Here is a 25,440-nt window from a genome sequence, read left to right as displayed (position 1 = left end):
AGGTGGAAGACAGAGAGCCTCCATTGTCACAAGTCAAGTAGTTAACTATCACAATTACTCTGGAGCTTTTTAATTAAGGTAAAAATGTAGCATAGCCACGGGAGAAATCCTGCTTAGTTCCTCTTTAAGAGGATAAAAAGGGCAATGAACAACATACTTTGCCAAGATCATCTTGGCTATTCATTTGTCCTTCTCTACAGTCTATCTCTACAGATTTAGGGTTAAGCAATAACGTACTAACACATTCCTCTTTAAATTAACTAACTATACACTGGATGAATAGATCATTGTATTGTATACATTATTCCCTATTCACCTAACAATTTCCATGACCCTGTCCGCTGAATGAGGAGTAAAAACATTGTGTATGACTAATTTGCAGATGTGACCTGATCATGACGTGAAGTCCTTTACCTTTAACATCCTGATTCCTGACAATTAATCACATTTAGAACAGTATCATGTCATAACGACACATTTACATGGAGTTGGGAACTTCCTCTGACCGACCAACAGCAGAACAGGCAGAAGCACAGAATAACACTTTCTTCTTTGTCCCTTGATCAAATTTTCACTGGGTTATACAACTTAATTTTGTAAACCAGAATTAGTTGACTCTTGCCCTGCACCTAGGCCTGATTCATTCAGTTTGGCTCCAATGTGGTGAATTAAATGAATAATTGCTGAAGTAGGTCTTCAACCTGACTCAAGGTTTCTGGTTGACCTCCCTCTGACATCTTTCATTGGGAGCAAAAAGTTGGTTGCTGTTGTTTCCACATGGCAATGGCAACTTCGTGGGTCCTTGACCCAACGCCACCTCAATCATTGCGGGAAAAAAACAACTGCATAATCCAAAAGCTACAGAGATAATAAAATTACGTTTAATTGAATTCTCGGTGGAATTATCACCTTCTATACACAGTTATTCAAAACTTAGATGTTGTGGTCCTTGGAGCCGTTATAATGGAGGGCTTGGTTTTACTTACCATGAGGTTATTAGGAGCAGGCCTCTCTTTGGGTTGCCGTCGCATACTGAAAAAAAAAGAGACATAAACGGTCTATATCCAGCCACTATTCAAGCTGTGTTTGTAGAGTGCAAGACATGTTTTTTGTTCTAACTTTCATTTTCAGCAGCGTGAATACTCGAGAGGAGTCCTGACACAAAACCATTAAAACCACAGAAACTCAAAGTACTTTCACAGACCGTTCTTTTTATCAACAAATACAAACACGTTTTAGAAACATATTAATTAATATTTCTAAGTTCAATTAATATTCCCTGTTTGTCAGGAGCTTAAAATTGAAGTAGTTGCTTAAGTGAATTTGTGTGTGTGTATCTGTGAGCGTCCTCCACAGTGTGTACACATACAGTACAGTACACAATCTAGGGGGGAGTTATCTGCAGTTAGTCATGTAGCTGCTTTTTTTTGGCCCGTATGCAGCTCATAACATGCCACCATAAATCACAACTTGGTAGAGGCTCGCCATATCATTCAAAATGTCCTGCACAGGGAATCATTTATTGTGCTTACCGTTCTTGTTTATTTGTCCTAAACAGCCAACAGCGCATATCACTGCTGTTATAGTAGTGAATCATAATTTTAAGGGTCTCAGACATATAATATCTACTCTCTTCTTATCTTTCACCTCCATCCAGCCCTCCTAGATCCCCAGTTCTTCTCCCCATCTTCCTTTTCTCCCAGTGTATGGAACTTTATGCATGATTAATTGATATGGATGAATATCAAAATATGAAGCCCTAAGATTGGGGAGGTCAATTTTTTTTAAAGCATCGTAGTGAAGGAGACCAGAGACCAGAGATGGAATATGGAGTCAGAAATACATTTGTCAAAAATTATTTGTTTCACCATTTCAATCATTTCTTTTTAGATGTGAATCTAAAATGTGAAGTCTGAAAATACATTTGTTCAATTCTGAATAATTTGGGGTATTTTTATTGGGGGGGACAATTCATGTTTTTCAGAAATTGGGGGGAACATGTCCCCCCCGTCCCCCCCGGGATCTGCACCCATGCTGGTTTATGTATGACAATGAATGGGCCGTGACCCCATAAGAACAGCCTGGGAGAAGGCGGTGCTAGAAGCACACCCAGGGCACCTGGACCTCCGTGTGTCCTGAGAGAGAGGTGCCCTGTCTGAGTAAATAAACACACATGGGGGGTTTAAACAACAGCTGGTACAGCCAGCTAGCGAGCGCTGAACACACACACGGGCCCATCGCATGTGGTTTGAGGGTGTATGTAAATGTTTGTGCAACGTAAAGGTTACAAGAGGCTGATGAATCGGAGGGTAAACACACGTCTTTGTCCTGTTGCATTAGAACCAGCAGCAGCGAATGTCCTCACTGAAACCATTACATCCCAAATGCATCCACATGCGCAGACTAATGCACTCCAATGCCATTGTTTACCTTTATACCTTTGATTCAGCTACAACAATTCAGCTGATAGATCCATGTTTTATAGATCTTGTGGCCTTTGTGGGACTCAGATGTTTGACTTGTGATTATAGTTTTTGTACTAGCTTAATGTGTTTGGCACAAATAAATGCAGCACACAGACAAGAGCCACTGAACACAGAGGGATAGTTCAACATTTTGGCAAATTGGCCCATTGCCATAATCGCTACAGTAGGTTCGTTACCTTTATTTGTCGGTGCAAGCTGTTTTTAGAACGGCGGAGCAGAGCCGTGAGCTGATCAGAGCTACTGTATGTTACGGAGGCTCATGGGATTTCTTGGTTTCCCTCATCAAACTCATCAAATACACAATCCAACAACTCAAAAACGCTCTGGTGGACAAGTTGTGACCTGCACATTGACCACGCTATGAGATAATAACACAACGTTACCAGACAGAGTTGTTTTAGAGGGAAATTCATGCAAAACCACTGATGCATGTTGTCTTCAGGGACAGTTTTTCAGAAAGCAGTCTCTGTATTTACCTCAAAAACAATTCTGTCTCGTAACGTTACATTATTATCTCATAGCGTGGTCAATGTGCAGGTCACAACTTGTTTTGGAGTTGTTGGATTGTGTATTTGATGAGTTTGATGAGGGAAACCAAGAAATCCCATTAGCCTCCATAACATAGCTCTGAGCAGCTCGACGCTTGGCTCGGCCGTTCTAAAAATAGTCAATTTTCAAGTCAATTAAAGGTAACAAACCTACTGCTATGACTATAGGGATTATGGCAATGGGCCAATTTGCCAAAATGTTGAACTATCCCTTTAAAATCAGAAGGAGTTGAAAAAAAAAATCAGCATCTGTCCTTCAAGAATCAAAGCTTATTAAACAGTAAGAGGAAATGACTCACCACTGAGTGATGAAGTGAACAAACTTTTCGCTGAACTGGTCGACGGGAAGAACAGGGGGATCCTGCGGAGAAGAACAAATCAATCAAGACTAGGTTTTAATCTGCCAATAGGATAACCTGCTCAATCTTTAAAAAATGCATTATCCCAAGGCATTCAATACTGTGTTCAGAAGAATGGAACGGACTTGAGGTCACAGTCACTTTGACCTTTCACCGCCAAAATCTAATCGGTTCAAATTATATTTGTGCCGACTTTGAAAAAAGGCTCTGCCCCCGCCCGAGGTGTTTGTATGAATGGGACGATCGGACCAACAACCCACAGACATGGCGCCTCTGACCACGGCTGGCACAGAGGCATGAAAAGGTTTCAAAGGCATGCTAGTTGGGTGATATCCATTGCAAGATTTAGACATCTATTCGTCTACTGTGTTGATCCAATGTATGTATGTTGTATGAGTGTAAATCATTGAAGGGTCTTGATTCAAAGAGGTACAGCTTTCCTTTGCGGAGACCTTACAGTAGCATCTGACCTCAACACTACATGCGGCGCTCTTCATTCCAAGGCAGCAGTGAGTAGTTATGACCTGTTAAGTTCAGGTGCAACAAATGCTGAGTGACACATTTGTCTCATTTTGTCGACCAAAGAACGAATCCTGCGATCCACAAAGTTCAAGGAGGTCAATTGAAAGGGAAAACGTGGTATGTTAGAGATGTCATGGCCCTTACAGCGAAGAGAACATGAAATAACAAGTAGTAACAGCTGTATGTGTCACAATCAATCTTCAGCTGATGGGGATGTCACCCCTGGACCCGTTCTTTTATTAAAAGTGGAAACATTATGGTACAGTATGGAGATGATCTGAGTGGCCTTTTGACTGAATCTAGATTCATTTCTACCTGTGAAAAGCATATCAAGCTCTTCTTCGGTAGTAAAAACTGTTTAAATGTACAACATCTTGATTCTTGATTATGATTCTTCTTGATAACTGACCGATTTATTAAATATTTTTGCTCAACTACAGCGCCTATAAAAAGTTATCATATCCTAAAACCTTAACCTTTTGTCAAACCTTTTCTGAAAAAAGTGCCACACTCACCAGTCTTGTTTAAGCTATTCAAATAAAAAACACCTGGATAATTCTGTGGCAATGCGGAAAAAGATTTTAAGGACTTGTCTTAGATTGAACTTTTTGGTCCAAACTCCAAGCACCATGTTTGGCAAGAACTAAACACAGCACATACACCATTTCTGCTGTGAAGCATGGTGGTGGCAACATTATGTTGTGGGGATGTTTGGAAAACGGATGCTGCCAAGTACATCCGAATTCTTGAGGAAAGCCTGTGTCCCGCTGCACAACAGCTGAAGATGGGTAGGTTTTCACCTTCCAACATGACAATAATCCTAAACATACCGCCAAAGGAACCATGCAGTGGGATAGAAAGATCCTAAGTGGCTAAGTCAGAGTTCTGACTTAAATCCAATAGAAAATCTTTGGATGAACTCTAAGAGAGAAGTCTACTGCCATCACCACAGTATTTGACTGAACTTGAATGGTTCTTCAAGGAAGAGAGCTAAAGGTGGATCTATGAGGTATTGCATCAGGGGACTGATTATAATTCCAAGTCTGTTATTCTATTTCAATTAATTTTCAGAACTTTAAAAAAATATATTATTATTAGTTTTTGATGTTATAAGAATAAATTCATAAAATGAACCTGGAATAAGTTTGTTTGTAATGGGGTTTGATTTCAGCCTGTATGACAAATAAAATAAGCTTGCAATTTCAAATGGGGTATGATGATTTTCTACAGGCACTGTCAACTGAAGGCTTGAAGGCTATAAAAACCACAGCATGATTTTGTGTCATGGTACTGAGAGAAATGTTTAAGGCCTTAAAATATCACCGATAGATCACAACATCAGATACCACTTTTTACTCCTGCACATGGAAGTTGGGCTATTGTAATAGGATATTTCAAACCATTCAGATTAAGGCTACATTTCTGAACAGTAGTGATTCATGTGTGAGGCTTGTCTTGATTATTCCTTTTTTTTTTGAGATAGTGTTCTTTTTAATTCTCTCATTCTGGAGGATGGTGTGTGAGAATGCTTTGTGCCGTCTCTGTGTTGAAAGGCAAAGAGTGGCGTTTACTCCATTATGTCAGGATTTTACCAATTTAGCTAAACTATTTGGAGTTTTTATTTGGACTTGGTTGCAATGAGCCGACAAGGAACCATGGTCTTCATGAGCATAAGCTCACTGTAGGGATAGAGGTGTGGATTTATTTTTTATAGGATGAAAGATAAATATTTCGTCATTGTATCAGCCAACAAATTGAACTTGCTGCTTCATTTTTTATTAATAGTACAGCAGATTAAACATCCTTCCAGAGCTAATGGCAAACAACATCAAACATACATAACGTGTATGTTTAAATGAATTAAAGCTATAACCGAACAGAGTGAAATGTCGACAGATCCCTTAAAGGGATAGTTTAACATTTTGGCAAATTGGCCCATTGCCATAATCGCTATAGTCATAGCAGTAGGTTCGTTACCTTTAATTGTCGGTGAAAGCTGTTTTTAGAACGGCGGAGCAGAGCCGTGAGCTGCTCGAGCTAAGCTACGGAGGCTAAAGGAATTTCTCCGCAACATACAGTAGCTCTGATCAGCTCACGGCTCTGCTCCGCCGTTCTAAAAATAGCTTGCACCCACAATTAAAGGTAACGAGCCTACTGCTATGACTATAGCGATTATGGCAATGGGCCAATTTGCCAAAAATGTTGAACTATCCCTTTAAATTAACTAAAACTGATTCACAATATGAGAGCTGAAACTCACCAACGGACTAAATCAACCTCATAAACATTTCTGAGAATGAAGACAAGATCTGAAAATTGCTGACAAAATGAACAACAGTCAGGTGTTTGTGTGTAGGTGTGCGCCCATGCGAGTGTGTGTGTGTGTGTGTGTGTGTGTGTGTGTGTGTGTGTGTGTCAAGCTTGCTATACATGTTGTCACTGGAGAGTCTCTGAACCGTGTCATGTAGAGCAGCTGTGCCAGACTGACCCTCTATTAGAGCCCCTCACCTCATTACTCCATCCATTTCCTTTCTCCTACTCTGCTCCTTTCCCTGCCTTTCACTCGCAGTAGGAGGAGCTTTTAGTACTTACACTTATTTTTACCCTTGATATTCTTGGAGAAAAAAAAATGTTAACCACTGCATAGCAATAGGAGTAATAAATCAACTTATTCTCTCTCTGACTACCAGTAAATTCCAGCAGAGGCTGAAGTATTGAATTGGGTGAGAGAAGGAACTGGAGTAGCATTCTTCTGTTTCTAGTGTTGAAATGCAGTTTTTAAAATTCTCAATAAAGCGGTAGAAGTTTCAATAAAGAAACAGACAGGGAATGATGAAAATGATGGTACTAGGGAAGTAAGTTTAACCCCTTTATGGTTAAAGGGACGAGGAGGAGTTTCAATTTGGTTATAAAAAAGTCGGTAACACTTTACAATAAGGGTCCCTTAATTAACGTTAGTTAGTACATTATTAAGCATTAATTAACTGTTTACAGATATATTAACAATCATTATTATGTATTACTTAGGATTAGGAAACACATTAATTAATGTAGCCTATTAGTAAGCAGTTAATTAATGTTTACTAGGGGTGTAACGGTATATGTATTCGTCCCGTGCCGTCGCGGTACGGGGGTCACGGTTCGGTGCACACAGTCACACGACGAATACGTCTGAATGAATATAAAAAAAAAAATAAAAAAAAAGTCGAGTCCTCCAATCTAGGTGGCGATAATGAGCCTCGAAGCTGCCACAACCGTCATAACAGACGAAGAAGAGAGGTGATGAGAGAGTGAAGTTAGAGGAGGAGAGCTGTCTGCTTCATTTATCTCACCGTGGCTTCTTAATGAAACACAACGGCGGCGGCGGCAGCTCGCGACTGGTCCACCGGACAAAGTCCGTCGGCGATATTTCACGGATGCGCGCTGCGTCGCTAGAAACGCATCAAACACGTAGCGCATGCTATGAGCGCATGTTCACCCGCCTCCCCTCCCACATGTCACTGGTGCGAGGAAACAGACAACTTCTGTGCAACAACTTATCCCGCTGCTTTAAAGCCTCTTGACATGAACACAGACAGGACCAGAAACATCACCAAAGCAACTGGCATCTAGTCTAAATTAACTGTATACCAACATTGATGTTAGTTTCTTGTTTTTTTTTAAATAGGCTAATAGTTGCCAGTTGTCAAGTGCAAGTTTTTTCTCCTCTAGAATTAATGAATAGCATGATAACACTCCTAATGCACTTGTTTTATTTTATATTCTATTTTTTTCCTACTTTTATAACACAAGACAGATTTTAGTTTTACATTCAATAGTGTCTGTTGTACCGAAACCGTACCGAACCGTGACCCCTGAACCGAGGTACGTACCGAACCGTGACTTTTGTGTACCGTTACACCCCTAATGTTTACTCAAAGTTAGTTAATAAATGTAAAAGTTGAATAATGTAATCAGTTATCATTATGTATGCATTACTCGGCATTAAAGCAGATATCAGCTTCACGGCCGTTTCGGCTAATGCTGCGTTCAAGGCAGGCTTTTGAAACCGTAAGTTACAGCTTCAAGTCACAACTACGACTTGGTAGCGTTCCAGGTAACCCGTAGCTCGTGTTTTTACCATCCTGTTGTCTGTGAAAGTTCCCTATAACGGCCACTCGTAACTTCCGACCCGTGAACTCGTACCAGATCGAACTGGTATGACTTCACAGGAAGGAAAAACACAAAGTACGAGTTTCTTTGAACGCACCATGAGTTAGCAGCCCCCGCCCTTGTCAGGCATCAATTGGTCCTCGTGCTACGTCACCACATTCACGCGCATCCCTTGGCTGCACACACAGCCCTTCATGCCGTTCTCTCTCCTCATTGGATAACACTTGTATCCCACAAGGAAAATTTTCTCCTCGGGTTACAGCAGAGCAGAGTGACGGAGAGACTCGTGTTTAGGCTGAAATACTTCATGTAAGTGATTGCTGACGGAAAATAGGACTATTTAGGACTTATATTAACAAAAACATTCCACTGATATCTGCTTTAACAACACATTCATTTATATATTAATGCTTAATAATGTACTAACTAACGTTAATTAAGGGACCCTTATTGTAAAGTGTTACCAAAAAGTCTCATATTAATGTGGATGAATCTCCACTACCCACACTTGTTAATGGGCCCATTTTTGATAAATATATGGTTTTGTCTCTATCATTATTTTGTTATTATTAGTGGCAGCGTTTCTTTACTTTCGGTTTCGTGGCGAGTCATGAGAATAACGCCGCCGAATCGCCGTTTATGGTTGGAACTACGACGGTATGTGATCGTCTTCCAACCTCTGACTTTAATTCTTGATGAATGAAAACATGAGTCTGTCTTGCGCCGGTCAAAGAATTTCACGGTGTGCAGAGGCTCATAAATGTAGTGTGAAAACACTTCGCTTTTCCAAAACTCCTCGTTGTCCCTTTAATAGCCTACTCAATTGGTTGTTCCAGTTAGAGCTGTACCACCCATGGCTCCTATAATGCTATACAATGACAGGCATTATCAAAAGTAAGTTGACAAGCAGGTGGAGATCTTACAAGAATTAAAATATGCACATTGGTGACATCCAATAATATATGTCACAAAACCTCATAAGATATGCGCAAAAATCCTAAAGCCTGGGTCCACAAGCAGCCGTTTATTTAAATGCAGAGAATGAAAGCTCTCTGCATGTGAAGCCCCGCTGCGCCATTAAAAACACCTCTGGGCAGTGTGCGCCATTCCTTAATGCTCCGATCGGCAGCCTCCCGCAAAGCATGATGCATGAACCCATTTAAATTAACAAAGGAATGGGCTCCTTCTAATCTCACTACACCTCACAGTAGTGCCGCCACTTGGATGAGAAATATATCATGGAACAAGCACAGAAACATCCACAAACACACACACACACAAATGCCCTAGAGCTCTGCACACCACAAGCTTGTGTATACACTTCGTTTAGAGGGAGAGTGCCAAATAATTTGCAACCACTGTACTATACTGCACACACACACACACACGATCAATTTGGCCCACAGTTTGTGCAAAGTGTTGACTACACAACTAATTTATGGGTTGTGTAGGCTAAATCTGATACAAAATCTCCGTCTGCACTTTCCTCGCATATTTGCATGCACATGCACCTTTTTGCAGACACAAACACACACACAAACACACATTTATGCATGTATTCATGTCTCCAGCTGATAGGAACACCGCTGCAGCTTTGATGTGGCAGCAGGCGACGGCACAAAAGACAAGCAGGCTGATGAAAGTGGCTCGTCTGTGCGAATTATTCCTCTGATTGTCAATGTGCTCCACTATGAGACAGAACACACACACTGCAAGGGTACAAGGGTACAAGTAAATATACATGTCATTGCCATGAAGCAATTATTAGGCAAAATTAGATCAGTAATTACAGGCTTGAAAATAAAGTGGGAGTTCTTTATTAGTGGAGCCACTTGCTATTCAACAAATGGAGGAGAGAGGCACATTGATGAGATTGGACAGCAGACAGATGGGAGGAACTACAACACGGAACTTCTCGTACAGTACGTGACCAAACAGGTCGACTATGTTTCTTTGTCATACACTCATATAAAAAGATGCACTGGATGATTCAAGATGGAATATTTGTACATATGCAATCAGGGCCGTCCATCCCTAAACACAGAACACAGAGCACTGTGCGTAGGGCCTGATGTTTGTACATAAGGCCGCACTTTGAGCAACTGGGCTGCGAAACATGAGGCGCGTGAAGGGCATCAAGTCAGTACGAGGCCAGAGAGCAATGAGAGCTGTAACCTGACACCACATGCACCGCTGCAGTGATTGACAACAACTAACATCTGACCCATCACTGGTCAGAGGCTGCAGGTGAAGAGACGACATCACCAATCAGGAGCAACAAAGAGAGAAAATTAAAACGAGATGAAGCTCGCTTCACTAGAGTGTGGGTATGTTGTCAAAATAAAAAGTAAAACTTTGTCTGCATTAAAACCTGGAACCTATATATATATATATACACACACACACAACTGCTCAAAAAAAATAAAGGGAACACGTTGTAACTCCAAGTATATCACACCCATGTGAAATCAACCTGGGATGATAATTTTGATTTACATTGATCATTTTTATGTTATTTTGTTCTCAACACACTCTACTATATATTGAATAACGATTTTAAACTGCAATATTTAATTAATTGAGATCTACGATGTGTTGTTTAAGTGTTCCCTTTATTTTTTTGAGCAGTATATTCTGCTTAGGGCCCCAGTTTGGCCTGCATGCAATGGACTCCCATCAGCAGTGTCCTGAATGTACTGAAGGGCTGGATACTTAAAGGAGAATTCCGGTCATTTTTGACCCCTAAATCATTTTCCAGATGGTCACCCAGTGTTGGGGGGAGCAGAAAATGTGACTAAAATTGATGCAAAAAATAAACGGTTGGAAATATTTTGGACATTACCATCACACTGCTCGACCGTTTATTTTTGTAAGGAAATCATCACAACAAGGAAAAAGTGTTTGTTTCTGTGGCGGGGAGAACAGGCGCTCTGTGATCAGATAGTAATGTCTTTCCAGGATGTTTCAGAGTTGGCTGAGGTGAGTGGCTACATGCAAAAACACAACGTTTATACTGTTTATACTGTACACTATATGAGTTCAGTGGTGTGTCATAAGGATTCTAGTCATGTACCAGAGATATTTGATTGTTTTTTGAGAGTTTGTTGTGGTTGAAAGAATTGCCCCCATAGGTTAGCATTGTCGCTATCCCGAGCGCCGGGTAGCCATGGTGTAACTCCGGTTTGTCTGCATCAATTTTAGTCGTGTTTTTTGCTCCCCCCAACAATGGGCGACCATCAGGACAACGATTTAGGGGTCAAAAATGGCCAGAATTCTCCTTTAAATAGTAGACTAATTAAATTGTATGAAATTAAACATACAACCTAGGTAAAAAGCCCTGGCACTGCTGTTTGGCTTGAGAACAACTGAAGACTTGAATCTGTGTTGTGTTCATCTGTTCCATTAAAGTGATCTCAAATGGCTATTAAAGGGTTACAGCATCCATTGTCTTTCTCCAAAAACTCGGCCGAATTATGAAAATCCAACCAAGCTGACTGATTTTTTTCCCCTCCACATTCAGGGCTCCAGATTCTGTTCTCTTTGAACCTGCTTCCGTGTCTTTGTGGACTGGCCTTGGATAAAAGGAGTTTCTACATAGGCAATAAATATTGCTTTTGTTAAGCGCACAATGTAATATTTTTTCTTTTGTGGCTCCATCCCAGAGGTAGGCATTCAACTGTTTTAATTCCTACTTTCTACCAAAGAAAAGGGCCATTTTGAAAACTGTAGACAGCTTGTACTGTGGACAAACTGGGAGATATTTCTAGAATGAGAAATTTCTTTTGAACTTTGAAAATGTTTTTTTTTATTATCAAAACTACATCCACCTTCATTGTGTTGGGATGTTGACTGAATCTGCAAAGCCAGATACCATTAAGTAAGCAAGAACATTTTTGTTACTTGGCTGACCCGTCCAAGGGTCCAAGTATCTGTAAGATGTGACTTCTGTTAAGCTTCTCTTTGTTGTTGTAATGACTTTCAAGGATATACTCACATAAAATGATTTCGGAATCTTGGTAAGACTTTTTATTGTTAAACTTTTTGTTCACCCTATTTGGTATTTATTGTGTTTCTCTTTTCTCTGCCACTGTGTGCTTGTGTCTGATAGAAAAAAAGAAAGAAAAAGAGCTAGAGTGTTACTTCACCCTCATCACAGACATACACATTCAGAAAGTATAGTCAAACCCAAGTATTTCAAGCCTTTTCTATAACACTTGAAATGTAGCTTTGGTGTCACCAATTTCTCTTCATCATCTTTGAGATGTTTCTACACCTTGATTGGAATTCACCTGTGGGATATTCAGCTGGTTGGCTATGATATGTAAAGGCACACATCTGTCATACATACCGTATATACTCATACACTGTATATATAAGGCAATATCCATGTAAAAACCCAAGCTATGATGTAGAAAGGAACCTCCTACAGAGATCAAAGACATGATTGTGTTGAGATTCAGATCCTGGACTTGGTAAGAACCTGAGACCCAGAGATCTAATTTGGAGATGATCTCTCCTGCTTACACAGGACAAGAGTGGGACACACCCTGGACAGGCTGCCACTGGAAAACACACAACCTCATGCAAAACTAATTCAAACCCAGAACCTTCTTGCTGTGAGGTGATTGTACTAACCACTGTAGCTCAGGGAGTCTCAGATGGAGAAATGTGATTCACTGGTTGGCCAGAAAATAAATCATTAAATTATAACAACTAAATCATCCAAGACATAAAATAAAAACAAGAATAAAATGGAAAGTTGAATGCTTAAAACTATCAGAAAACTGTGAAGAAAGATTCAGAACTTTTCTGGGTGTAAACACTGAGCGAGGCCTCAGGCCTTGATGGCCTGAGATGTTGGTAACAGTCCTCTGAGATTATGCTCCATGTTGATATGATTACAGCGCATTTGACAGCTGCACATCCATACTGTGAATCTCCTGTTCTATCACATCCCAAAGGCCTGTACTGGATTCAGATCTGGCCAATGATGTACATCATGCTCCAAGTGGCTGTTGGAAGATGGTAAACTGTGGACCATAAAGTGATGCACATGGTCAAGACAGGCTGCGGTATTCAGGCGATGATTGATTGGTATTAATGGTGCCAGGAAAAGGTTTCCTACACCACCATCAGCAGCCTGGGTCCATGGATTCATGCAGTTGACTCCAAATTCTGATCCAACGATCTGTGAAATCTAGATGAATCAGACCGGACTATGTTTCTCTCTCCTGCTGTAGCTCATCTGCCCCAAGGTCTGCCATGTTATACATTCTGAGATGCTATTCTCCTAACCACAGTTGTAAAGAGTGCTTATCCATCTGAGTTACCATAATCCTTCTGTTGGTCCTAGAGACGGCTCAATCCAGCCCGTCTGCCACAAACAATCCCAACAATCACTGCCAAGTCGGTGGGATCTCGGTTTTTCTCTCCAGTGCATTGAACTACTGCCACATGACTGCTCAAATAAGTGCACAGGTATTCCTAATAATGTGCTCCGTGAGTGTATAACCCTAGTGCAGTCCTCAACCTTTGCATTCTCTCTCAGCGACTTCGTCTTTGTGAGTGCTTATCCTCTCGTCTCTTCCTCTACAGCACTGCATTACCTAGGACAGTAAGGCGGCGCTGATCGCCAGGGACAACAGAGTGTTCTCTCGCCTCAAGGGGGGACGGCAAAGGGCACAGGAAAAATAGTTTGAGTGATGCCTCCGTCTCGCTGACTAATGAACAGGTCAGCCCGGGTCAATCCATTACAACCAAAAGCATTTAATTATTAATTACGGCCATTCTATAGGCAGTTAAGGACAAGTGACATTGTATGTTTAATGTGTGATATGGCTGGTGATGGGGGGCTTGGGGGAGCTGGTTTAGGCTTGAGAGGTGTTGTGGCATTTTTGCTATTAGTGCATGTCAGCACTTGAGCAAAAAAAAAACAGAGTGAAGGGGAAGGTGATGATGAAAATGCAGAATATGTGCAGCATGTAGCGAGTGTGGTTACACGTCCATGCACAGACACACACACACAAAAAGATGCATCAAACCAAAAACTCTCCAGGTGTGGTAGCTCTGCACAGCAGCCTGGAGTTCTTGTTATTTCAAGTGATTATTCGTGCATGTGAAAAACAAAAGCAGTTCATAATCAGGTGTGATCAATGCACAAGGGAATGATCAATACACCAGATATCACTTAAAGGGATAGTTTAACATTTTGGCAAATTGGCCCATTGCCATAATCCCTATAGTCATAGCAGTAGGTTTGTTACCTTTAATTGTCGGTGCAAGCTATTTTTAGAACGGCGGAGCAGAGCGGCGAGCTGCTCAGAGCTACGCTACGGAGGCTAATGGGATTTCTTGGTTTCCCTCATCAAACTCATCAAATACACAATCCAACAACTCCACAACGCTCTGGTGGACAAGTTGTGACCTGCACATTCACCACGCTATGAGATAATAACACAGCGTTACCAGACAGAGTTGTTTTTGAGGTAATTTCATACAAAACCGCTGATGCACGTTCCGGTCAGGGCCATTTTTTGGCAAGCAGTCTCTTCATTTGCCTCAAAAACATTTGATGAGTTTGATGAGGGAAACCAAGAAATCCCATTAGCCTCCGTAGCGTAGCTCTGAGCAGCTCACGGCTCTGCTCCGCCGTTCTAAAAATAGCTTGCACCGAAAATTAAAGGTGACAAACTTACTGCTATGACTATAGGGATTATGACAATGGGCCAATTTGCCAAAATGTTGAACTATCCCTTTAAAACCAATTTTGTAATACACCGATGTATGTGCCATTGGGCTGTGTATGGTACAGCTGGTGCAGTCATGACAACAGTCCTGGTTGAAATCATTTTTATCTGCTTTGGTACTGGCTCTACAGTATACCAAATTCATAGCTGTGTTTGGCAAGTGTGTGTGTGTGTGTGTGTGTGTGTGTGTGTGTGTGTGTGTGTGTGTGTGTGTGTGTGTGTGTGTGTGTGTGTGTGTGTCACTCATGATGGGTCCAACCTCCACAGTAATGTGCGTGTGCATATGTGTATTGCCTGAGGCAGTTGCATAGGGTGAAGGGTTGAATGAATGGGGAGCAAAGCCGCCTGAGTGGTTTGCTTCATTAGGAAACAAAATATAAGCTTTCCGGGCCATTAGGACTGACTTTAGATGCAAAAGCACATAAGACGACGACTCACCTCATCAACGATGCATTGCAGTAACTGGAGAGGCTGAAAGAAGAGAGACACAGAGAGATGAAGAAAAAAAAACAAGGCAACCTACATGGAATTTCTTGGCAATAGGGAAAATCAAATGTGATAAAAAGTATCTACTTAGATTAATCAAATGCAGCGAGCTCAGACAAAGCCCTGCTTCCCCTTCTGAATGTTTTTATTATTCCATAATGGCACCTAATGTAATACCAACAGTTTAAGCATGATCTAATATTTCATTGCGGAAATGCAATTTGCAATGCAATTTTTTTTTTCAAATGAGAGAGCCACCCAAGAGTAACATGACTATAGTGTGGGAGACCTCTATTTTCTTCCCTCCTGTTCTAATGCAGTAAAACTTACCATTAAAGATCCTTGGTTTTTCTGAATCTGCAGGGCAAGACAGAGAAGCAGAGATGAGGCAGTATGTAATTAGCCTTTCATAATCAAGACGATACACTTGGACACATTATGATCAGTAGGAGAAAATTATTGCTTTTGTGTTGGCAATTTGTGAGTATACATTAACACCATTTACATAATGAAAACACACAAATGTTAATGGCCTTGCTCTCATTTGTGGAGAATGGGGGTAAAAGACCCACTAATACTGATCTTAAGAGCTGTACTTTCCTGCCCTCCAGGTTATGGAGACGCGCAGGATGTAGAACAACTGTTAAAACAATATGAGCAAGGTTTGCAATGAGAATACTAAATGGGTCTATTTCACAGGTGTGGCTCTGACAATAAATGGACCAGGACAAAGTAAGATACCTTAACACGTGATGAGAGCAAGGTTAATAATAGTATCTATCATTTTGGACAAAGGGAAAAAGGAAAAAGTGACCACGAACACCCAAAATAAAACAGGAGAAACAAAATAGAAAATAAAATCTGATTCAAAAATTAAACAGTTAACACATTCTCTAAGTGGACAATTAAAATGTAGTAAATGACTCATTACTTTGAAAATATGTGCAAGAAGAGGAACTTCTCATTTAAAAGCTGTGGACAACCCCACTAAAATAACATCTCCACATGTATGACACTGCTGTGAAACATCGACATGTGAATCCACTCCAATCATGTTCCCAAAACCCCAAATTGACAACATCACCACATTTCACCTGAATGTTATAAGGCCGAAGCCCGGGCTCAGCTAAATGTCTAATAATGTTTGGTAAATAAATTGCTCATTTCTCTAAGTCTTTTGACAGTGCATTAGAGCACTTATTGATTCACTCAATTAAATACAGGTTTTCCCACTCTGTAAATACCAAGAGACTCCTAAACTGCCTCTATATCCAGTTTTGCCTGATTCAGACACATTAAAGGCAACTATGGAAAACTAATTTGTGCTGAAATAATTACTAGGACAAAATTGCGTGCTGCTACAGGGGTTGAAATTGGATAGAGGGAGGCTAACTTATTCAAGCATAATTGAGCACTTATTCTTGTACTAGGGAGCTTGACCACACATCAAAAGAGATGTTTAATAATCCCTCCCCATCTTTCACTCTTAACAGTCTCTCACCACTGTGGGCTGATTATCTGGTAGACATTTCATTATCTGTTCATCCTGGGGGTAAACATGGTTTTAAGATGATATTTATACTTAAACATGATGTCCCAATTAGGCTTTTCTTCATCTTGATCTAAGAACAACAAACGATGTTTGACATGCAGAGGAGCTGTGTTCTTGCTGCATCCAGCTGTTTGTATTCAGTCTATAAAGGATTGTGCATGAGAGGGTAAATAACTGTGAGTCAATAACCAAATGATGACTGTCGATGTGTAGAGCTGGAGAGGCCTGTTGCAAGCCACTCCAGTGACTCTGTGATCATTTGTGAAGCGCATCAGGGCTTTCTTCGTCATCTGAAAACATCACACTGAGCTCAGTGTGATAAATAACAAGTCAGAAAATCCATTTTTGGATGGCAAATCATTTCTTCTCTTTTGAAGAGGAACACTTCTAAAAGATCAGATGGGCTGTTTCCCTCCTTAAGAATTTCAAAGACGTGTCTTCAAGGGTAAGGAATCAGACAACAGTTAAAAAAGGCTGCTTTTTCAACAAAACCATCAATTTCAACAAAGGCTGCTGGGCTTGGTGTGGTTATGTGTAGGTAGGGGCAGTCCCACGCTGCCAGTATGGCCACATAACATTATGAGGGGGGTGTAAATGTCAAGGTGCTGTTCTTTATGATTAGGTCAACAACAGTTTACTAATAGGTCATTAAGAAACATCCAACAAACTTGACCAAAAAATGTCAGTTTCACAGAAATAACTGATAAATATAGGCAGGTGTGATCTGTTTGATGAATGAAAAAGCTCTATTGAGTAAAATACAGCATCTCTAAACTCTTCATTCATACAGTAGGCTGCCCAGACGTGGTGCATTATTCTAACAGGGCCTCCTGATAATTATTTGTATGGTTATGATTATAGTGACAGATGTGGTTAAAATACACTATATATAATAATATAAATAAAATACACTATATATAATATTATATAATATAATATATAGTGTAAAACTGAGAGGAACCTCAAGTCTTTTTTACCATTAGGCTTTTTAACTCACAGTAATCATGTGCATATGCCATTTTGGCTTCTCTTAATATCTGTAATCATGTGACGGTGTCTCTCCCTCCTTTTTAAAATCTTATTTTAGACCTTGCTACTTTTACTTCTCTTTAAATCGCATTTTAGACCTTGCTGCTCTTATTCATTGACACAAGTTTGTAACGGGTTGTGCAATATTGTTGTTATTGTGTATTTTTGTGCATTTTGTGTTTGTGGTCTTGTGTTGTCTTCCGCTGCTGGTAACATTATAATTTCCTGCAAAGGATTAATAAAGTATCTTTAACTTAGTCTATGGCTGAAAGGGAAGTCCAAAAAACTGAGGGGACATTTTAACCAGTGTCCTAAAGGGAGACATGATCAAGACTATGAAATTGGCATATGGTGCAGAAAAATTACAGCAAACATTTTTTCCCCCAATATATACAGCACATGGTACTATGGCACCATTTCCTCTCAATTTCATTTGAGGAGAAAAAAAATGAAGCAACAAAAGCAAAAGCGTGTGTGGTGTTTGATGGATGCAGTGATGTGTAATCTAAGCCCCTGAAACAGGCTCCCAAAACAACAAGAAAAAAAAAACTGACATAGTATTTCATCCAGAAATTCATTCAAATTTGAGAAAATATGACAAAAAAATGGAGAGAAACAAAAACAACCACAGAGCAAACAAAAAGACAACAAATCAATCAGAAGCAATAGCGCTGGCGGCTGTATACACATCACATCAGGTCTGGTGTCTTCAAAGACTTTCAGAGCGAGCCGTGAAAAAAACTCCATTAACTCCTGACAAAGAATACAAATGAATCCCGACATGTGGTGAAGAGGAATTAAAGAGACCATCTCTAATCTTGACAAACATGAGATGATGAGTCAACTGTGTGTACGCGCACAAAAGACCGAAGGAGAGATGATGCATCAACTAAGCAACATCAAGGAATTAAAGCCACGCACTTCGACAGGATGTAAAGGGTGAATAAAAGACCTAAAATTAGCTTGTCAAAAGTGCAACTCGTGAATGCCCCAAAGCCAAATTCAACTTCGACAACTTATCCTACATATTCCGCTAGTCTACGGTGAAAACTCAAGATGCTGCTGCTTCCCTTCCAGTCTCTCTCTCTTTCATCTCCTCCAACTTCTCCCTCAGTCTGTACTAAAATGTTCTCTGTGAAGTGTAGCAGGGGAGTTTTGCACAGACAGCTGTGCCAGCGTCTGCAGAAATGACAGCTTAGGCCCGAGGACGTTGGCTGGCTGCGCCTGACGAGCTGGATCCGAGCACTCTCGCCACACCACTCTGCTACAGCCTGCAGGTGAAAAGTCTGCAGTGCCATATGGAGTTAGGGGAAAATTAACACTAAGATGAGTAAAGCTGCATGACAGCGGAGAGTCTCAGCTACTGATATTTTGTCAACCCTCTTTATATCGTTGAGTTTACACTAAACCACCATTCATTTCGCAAAACTACGCAATTAACGCGATACAGCGAGCATTAAATGAAGGAAGGAGCAGCAGGCCCTGGGCTGCAAACACACCTTTGCTCCCTTAAACACAAACTTTTGCAGTAGCTTAAGAATGAATGATCAACACTTAAAATAAGTGAAGAGCTTGTCATGGCTGTAAAGTGTCTCCCAGATGGTTGTTTACCATGGAAGTACGCAATCAGGTGCTAAATTAATTCTTGTAAAAAATGTTGCTTTCAGAATGCGGCAGCCAACATATATGGGATAACACCTTCAGAAGTAATTGAGACTAACATTTAAAACAACTATGAACCAAAAGGAAAAGAAAAAAAATCAACACATACATGCTGAGACATCCAAATGAAACATTTAGTAAATTAGTTCTCAGGAGGAATAATTGGCAAACTGAGAGGAAGCAGTCACTTAGGCAAGCTCTGAGCAGATAGTAGACTGTTACGTCACCCTGCTGCTGCCTCTGTAGTTTCATTTGACTGAAGAAGCAGCTCAAATGTTTCATACATTACATCTGCAGGACAATTACACAAAATGATCATGTGTCAACTTGCAGAATCCGCTCAAGATTTGAATCATTTTCTAGTTCATCAAACCATACAAGGTCAAAGTTTTAGAAAGTGTCTATGTGCTGGAGTAGAAATCCTAAATGACAACTTTGGTATGATATGTTTAAGGTTTCCAAAGCATATCCTCGACACAGTTTTTAAGAACAAACTCTTCATGAGACAAAATCTTCCCCATCACATTTCATGACGGCGGGTGGCCAGGAGGTAACCTGAGGTAACCAGACTCAGATTGCTCATCTAGGGATTGGGGAGATAAACCCATCTTAAAAGGACTAATTAAGACTTGATGGGATTGGGAAGTCACTTCTGTGGTCGGCAATTACATTTGAGCAGGATTTTATCTTCGTGTAATGAAGGAAAACATGAACCCATGAACTTAAGACAGTTAAAGTTCTACGTCAATATTCACCAATTAATGCTGAAACAAGTGTGGATGACATTATATTTCATAGTCAACAGACATTCAATGTCTGTGAGAGGCATGAATGATGATTAGCGCTTGATGTTATATAAAGTCTCTAAAAATTTCACAAAAATCAAAGTTTGGACTTATTATAAAACCTGTTGTTTAGCTCAGTTGGTAGAGCAGGCCCCCCATATGCAGAGGCTATACTGAATCGAATCCCGACTCAGGAGGCCCTTTGCTGCATGTCATTCCCTTTCTCTCTGCCTCCAATTTTCTGTCTCTTTCTCGACTTTACTATCGATTAAAGGTGAAAAAGCCCCAAAAATATACTTTAAAAAAAAAGAGAAAAAAAGAGAAATCAAATTTAAAATGCAGCACACACATTGTAGCTTTATCACTACGGTTTTAATATGGTAAAAAAGAATCAGCTCCTTTTCAAAAGTAAACTTTTAAAGTGTGAAAGAGAAAGAGAAAGAGAAAGACTTAGCCATATTGTACCAAAAATGTTAATTACTCACCTGTGGATAGGGGAACATGCCTAACGCCAACTGTGTAAAAAAAAAGAAAGAACAGTATAAAACAGTATTCCTTCTGATTCCTACTAAGATATTTGAAAGAATGGAAATACTGGGAAATAAGGCAATGCCTGTGAATACCTCAAAAGTCATTATAATGTAATGAGGGCCATTTTAGCCTGTGTACTGTGTGTGTGTGGGGGGAGGTGGAGTAAAATCCCCTGACAAAAAATGCAGTCCTTGATTCAACAAGAAATAATAGGCTTAAAGGACATTAAAGATGAGTCAACAACTCTCTGACAAATCATTTACCTCACAAAAGGCAGAATTTCCTACATGTCTGCTGGATTGGACACCTCCACTCAACAGTATATGTAGACATACATTAATGTATACATGCCTCTCCAGTGCTATTGTCTTAATCGTATAGAATTCTTATAGGCACAGAGGGAGAATGCTGCTTAAGCCACTGATGCGTGCAGAATGAGAGACTTTCAGTCTTTGAGGTAAGCTCAGTGCCCACATGCTGATAACACCACTTCATCAAACAACATCAGCTATTAGTTAATAACCCCCCCACGATGACCCCCCGCAGAGAGCAAAATAAAGGGATAAAGAGAAGGAGGACAGGATTGTGGGACGGTTGCACGTAATGTGTGCATGTCTGTTATTTTGGCTTGGGGGGGGGGGGGGTTGTGTGACAGTCCTCGCTAACATTTGACAATACACCCGGGGTGAGCAATTTTTTCATCTTGGTCAAGGGCAGCTTATTGGCAACATTATGTTATTAAAATGTCAAAACACTCACAGGATTTCCTTGAACATAAATAGACCAACTAGTAGGCTGAAGATCAATCCACATCGAGGGGGACAGCGAAGACATTTCATTTAGCTTAATACACACAGTCACAGCTAGGACTAAAGAGAATGTGGTCGGGGGAGGAGGGGAAGGGAGGGGGGGGTCCACTGCTATAAAACTCTATCTTTATCACACAGATATTATGTCAATACTTTTGACACGGCCTCTTCTGTGTGAACTCATCCATTATTGATATAATTGTAATGATATAACATTATTGACAAACAAAGGCAAGGCAGTAGGCCACATCATCTGTTATACTGCAGGTGGAGGAGGGGGTGGGGGGGGGCTAAGTGAAGGGGCTGGGGACAGAAACAGATGGAGAATCAATAGTGTCAGTGGGAGGACAAGAGACCAGGGAAGTATAATACTGAAATTAAAATGTTATTTGAAAACGCAGGGTGTCAGTCAAGCAGTCGATCAACTCTATGGGGAGAGATGAGCACAGATATGGATGCACACACACAGTATTGTCTCCTGTCTGATAACTGTGTGATTACAAATAGATGGACCACTTTCACTAAATTTAGTACCATAGACATAAATGTGCCACATTGCTCTCTATGCACAACCACCAGGTAGCCTACAGAATGAGGGTATATATGTATCCACTGTCGTACCTCCATGAAAGAGATTCCCACGCTCCAGACGTCTGCGTGGATACCGTACTGTTCTCCAGATATCCTTTCAGGCTGTGGCACACAAACAAACAGCAGAAATTGATTTTTTTTTCTTCTCCGGTACAACTTTAAAATGATTTGACATAAGACTGAAATGCAGCAGTCACTCACCGCCATGTACGCGTTGGTTCCCACATACGTCTTGGCGATAGAATTCACCAACTGCAAGGAGAATGACATCATCAGTAAATGAGCGTATAATTAAGCATCATATTATTATTCAACCAGCTGTAATAAGCAGCCTAATCTCCTTTTTACTGTCATCGTTTCATTGTAATATGATGGGAGTAGATCCAGCTTACATAACCTAAATGTACTGACATTTCAGCTTGATATTTTGGGCTGCTCTCAATCCCTGCACAACGGAACAGGAGTAAGACGAGGAGACATTATCTGTGTGTGCGTGTGGGGACACAATGGCACATGCCATCAATGACAGGACTGTGATAATGACTGTCTGTTCCCTTATGGCTGGGTTTTTTTTGTTTTTTTTTCAGCGTGCCCTACTGAGTGTGAGAGAGGGAGAGTGTGTGTGTGTGTGAAAGAGAGAGACAAACACAAACACACAGTTAAACAGACAGAGAACGAGCCTATGCTGCTAGTGTTACACATACAAGGTGTAAAATTCACCTTGGAGCTTCTACGGAAGTGGAGGTTAAACATGAATAACAATTTGCCACAGAAGGAGTGCGCGTGTGTGGGTGTGTGTGTGTGTGTGTGTTTAAACGGGAGACAGCTTCCCCAGGGTTGATGTTTTTTGGGAATGCTGAAGGTCTGTCCCTGATGATTACATTACAAACACACACTGCCGCACACACGCGCACACAAACGGACCAGGCTATTGTCTGCTACCTACGCCTTCCCCACGTCTACTGAATACATATCAATGAGGCTTTGCTGTTGTGTATGTGTGTGTGTGTGTGTGTGGGTCATAATTATAACAAGTGATTTTTTTTGGAGGCTGCAGAACAATGGAGGTGATGGAGGGGGGGGGGGGGGGTAATGTGAGAGGAAGACCCCTGGGACGGTGCTGATAGTTTTGAGTTGAAATTGAATGCAGTGATTGACAGATTGACCATATGCATGAAGATCCATGCACACAAACCAGCACACACGCGCACACAGACAGATTGCACAGGTCTGGGAAGTCTTGGTCCGCGGGGGGGGGGGCCAGCCGGAGGCGCCTCCCCAAAGCCAGAACCATGGCTCTACAGTAGGTTTACCCCTTTTTCCTTTTTCCAGTCTCTCTCTCTCTCTACTTATTTACCCCACAGTCATCTCTTCAATACGGATATTTGCTTCTTCTTGTATTCTTTTTTTTTTCTCTTTTCCTTTTTTTAAATTTATTTATTAATATTATTTATTACATATTTAATTATTTATTTATTATTGTTCTGCTGTCCCCCCCCCCCCCCCTTTTATTTTGCCATATCTACCTCAGAAGTCCAACATACTCATGCACATCACAAACATGCATGCACACACACACACACACAATGTGTATCCTAAACAAAAACATTGTCTTTGCTATTTCAATTGTGTTATTTTATTTCATTTTTTATTTTTATCTATTAGTTTTTTTGTTATTTCGTTGGATTGGTGATAATAGTTCATTGCGTATTGTCTTGTCCTGTGTTGTTATATATATTTGTTTTTCACCCCTGTCTTACACACTTTTACACTTGTATTGTTTATCACCTGTATTGCACTATGGATATGAATTAAAAAAAAAAAAAAGATTGCACAGGTCTGGCAGTGCAGCTGGAGACAATTGTTTTTCTTCTTCACCCCCCCCCTTTCTCTCTCCCTCTCTCTCTCTACCCAGTGCTCACACAAACAAATCAGTGTACCTGCGTGCTGACACCAAAGTCACAGAGCTTGACTTGTCCTCGGGTGTTCACCAGCATATTGGAAGGCTTGACATCTGCGGAGACAAACTGCTTGATAGAACTGCAACATCAGCACTCTGCAGCGTGTCTTTATCAACTCTGCTCTTTTTTTTTTTTTTTTTTAATAACATGAGCCTACGCCGTTCCTTACTCACCTCTGTGAAGTATCTTCAGGCTCCACAGATACGTCAGGCCTTTGACTACCTACAGACAGAGGCGACACAGAAAAATATATTACAGGAATTCCGACAACATTCAACCAGCACACTTGACCTTAATCTAGAATTTAGAAAAAAAACAAGACTTGAGCCTTGTACTGTCCTGAGAGAGGCTACATCTGACCAGTATGTCCTGAGCAGATATGAACAATGATAATGGAACTGATCACCCCTCCCACCGTGGTCGACTCATGCACATGTCACTGAGGTGGTGGGTGAGCTGCTCGGGGGCCGTGGGGGGGCGGGGTTAGACGAGGTTCATGTTGAAATGCTGAGGATGCTGAAGGCTCTGGATGCTGCTGTGCTGTAATGGGTCACACGTGCGTCTAATGTAGTATTGATGCTGCTCTCGGATTGGCAATCAGGAGTGGTGCCGGAGTTCTCTAGTCGCTGCTAATGAGAGAATGGGTTTACGGAGCGAGAGCTGCATTCTGGGCAGTGGTTGCATCTCTCTGGTCTGTAGACTGTGACCGGGGACTTTTCCCAGTGTGATGCCCTCTGATTGTGCTCTTCTTGTTCTTCTGCTCAGTCAGACCAGGTACCGAGTATTTGAACTTGGCTACCTTTGAATATACAATGGGAAAAAAACCCATCTATCTATAAATGCAAGGACCGTTTGTCTGTGTTAACTGCATAGCTCTCTAAGGGTTAACCAGATTGACTTTAAACTGTGCAGGTGTCTTGCCAATGGCGAGACTGACTGCAGTGCAGAGTTTGGTGTTGTTTGGATAAGAAATGCAAAAGATATCATTAAAGAGACTTTGAGAAGTTTTGCTTTTGGTTATAAAAGAGTCTCATATTAATGTGGATGAATCTATTATCTATCTATCTATTATCCACACTTGTTAATGGGTCAATTTTTGATAAATATATTGTTTTGTCTTTATAGTTATTTTGATATTACTATTTAGTGGTCGACTCGCCCAGCATTTCCTAGTTTCCTGGTTTCCCGGACGCTGCCCAGAGGGTCATGGGAATAACGCCA

General features: G+C 40.8%; 1 protein-coding gene across 1 annotated transcript in view; it reads right to left on the bottom strand.

Moving 5' to 3' along the window:
- Window positions 1-25,440, bottom strand: part of map2k5 (mitogen-activated protein kinase kinase 5) — an 84,102-nt gene that overhangs the window by 20,764 nt on the left and 37,898 nt on the right. The window contains exons 13-21 of the mRNA XM_083997540.1: window positions 24,393-24,441; window positions 24,199-24,272; window positions 22,460-22,510; window positions 22,289-22,360; window positions 20,813-20,842; window positions 15,630-15,656; window positions 15,252-15,284; window positions 3,334-3,395; window positions 987-1,032 (exon numbers count right to left, since the gene is read on the bottom strand). Of these exons, the coding sequence (XP_083853666.1) occupies window positions 987-1,032; window positions 3,334-3,395; window positions 15,252-15,284; window positions 15,630-15,656; window positions 20,813-20,842; window positions 22,289-22,360; window positions 22,460-22,510; window positions 24,199-24,272; window positions 24,393-24,441 (444 nt within the window). The remainder of the gene's footprint in view (window positions 1-986; window positions 1,033-3,333; window positions 3,396-15,251; window positions 15,285-15,629; window positions 15,657-20,812; window positions 20,843-22,288; window positions 22,361-22,459; window positions 22,511-24,198; window positions 24,273-24,392; window positions 24,442-25,440) is intronic.

Source organism: Trachurus trachurus (genome assembly GCF_905171665.1).
Source record: "Trachurus trachurus genome assembly, chromosome: 3".
Taxonomy (NCBI): Eukaryota; Metazoa; Chordata; class Actinopteri; order Carangiformes; family Carangidae; genus Trachurus; species Trachurus trachurus.
Note: the sequence above shows the minus strand (reverse complement) of the source record. Positions and strands in the feature narration are given on the sequence as shown.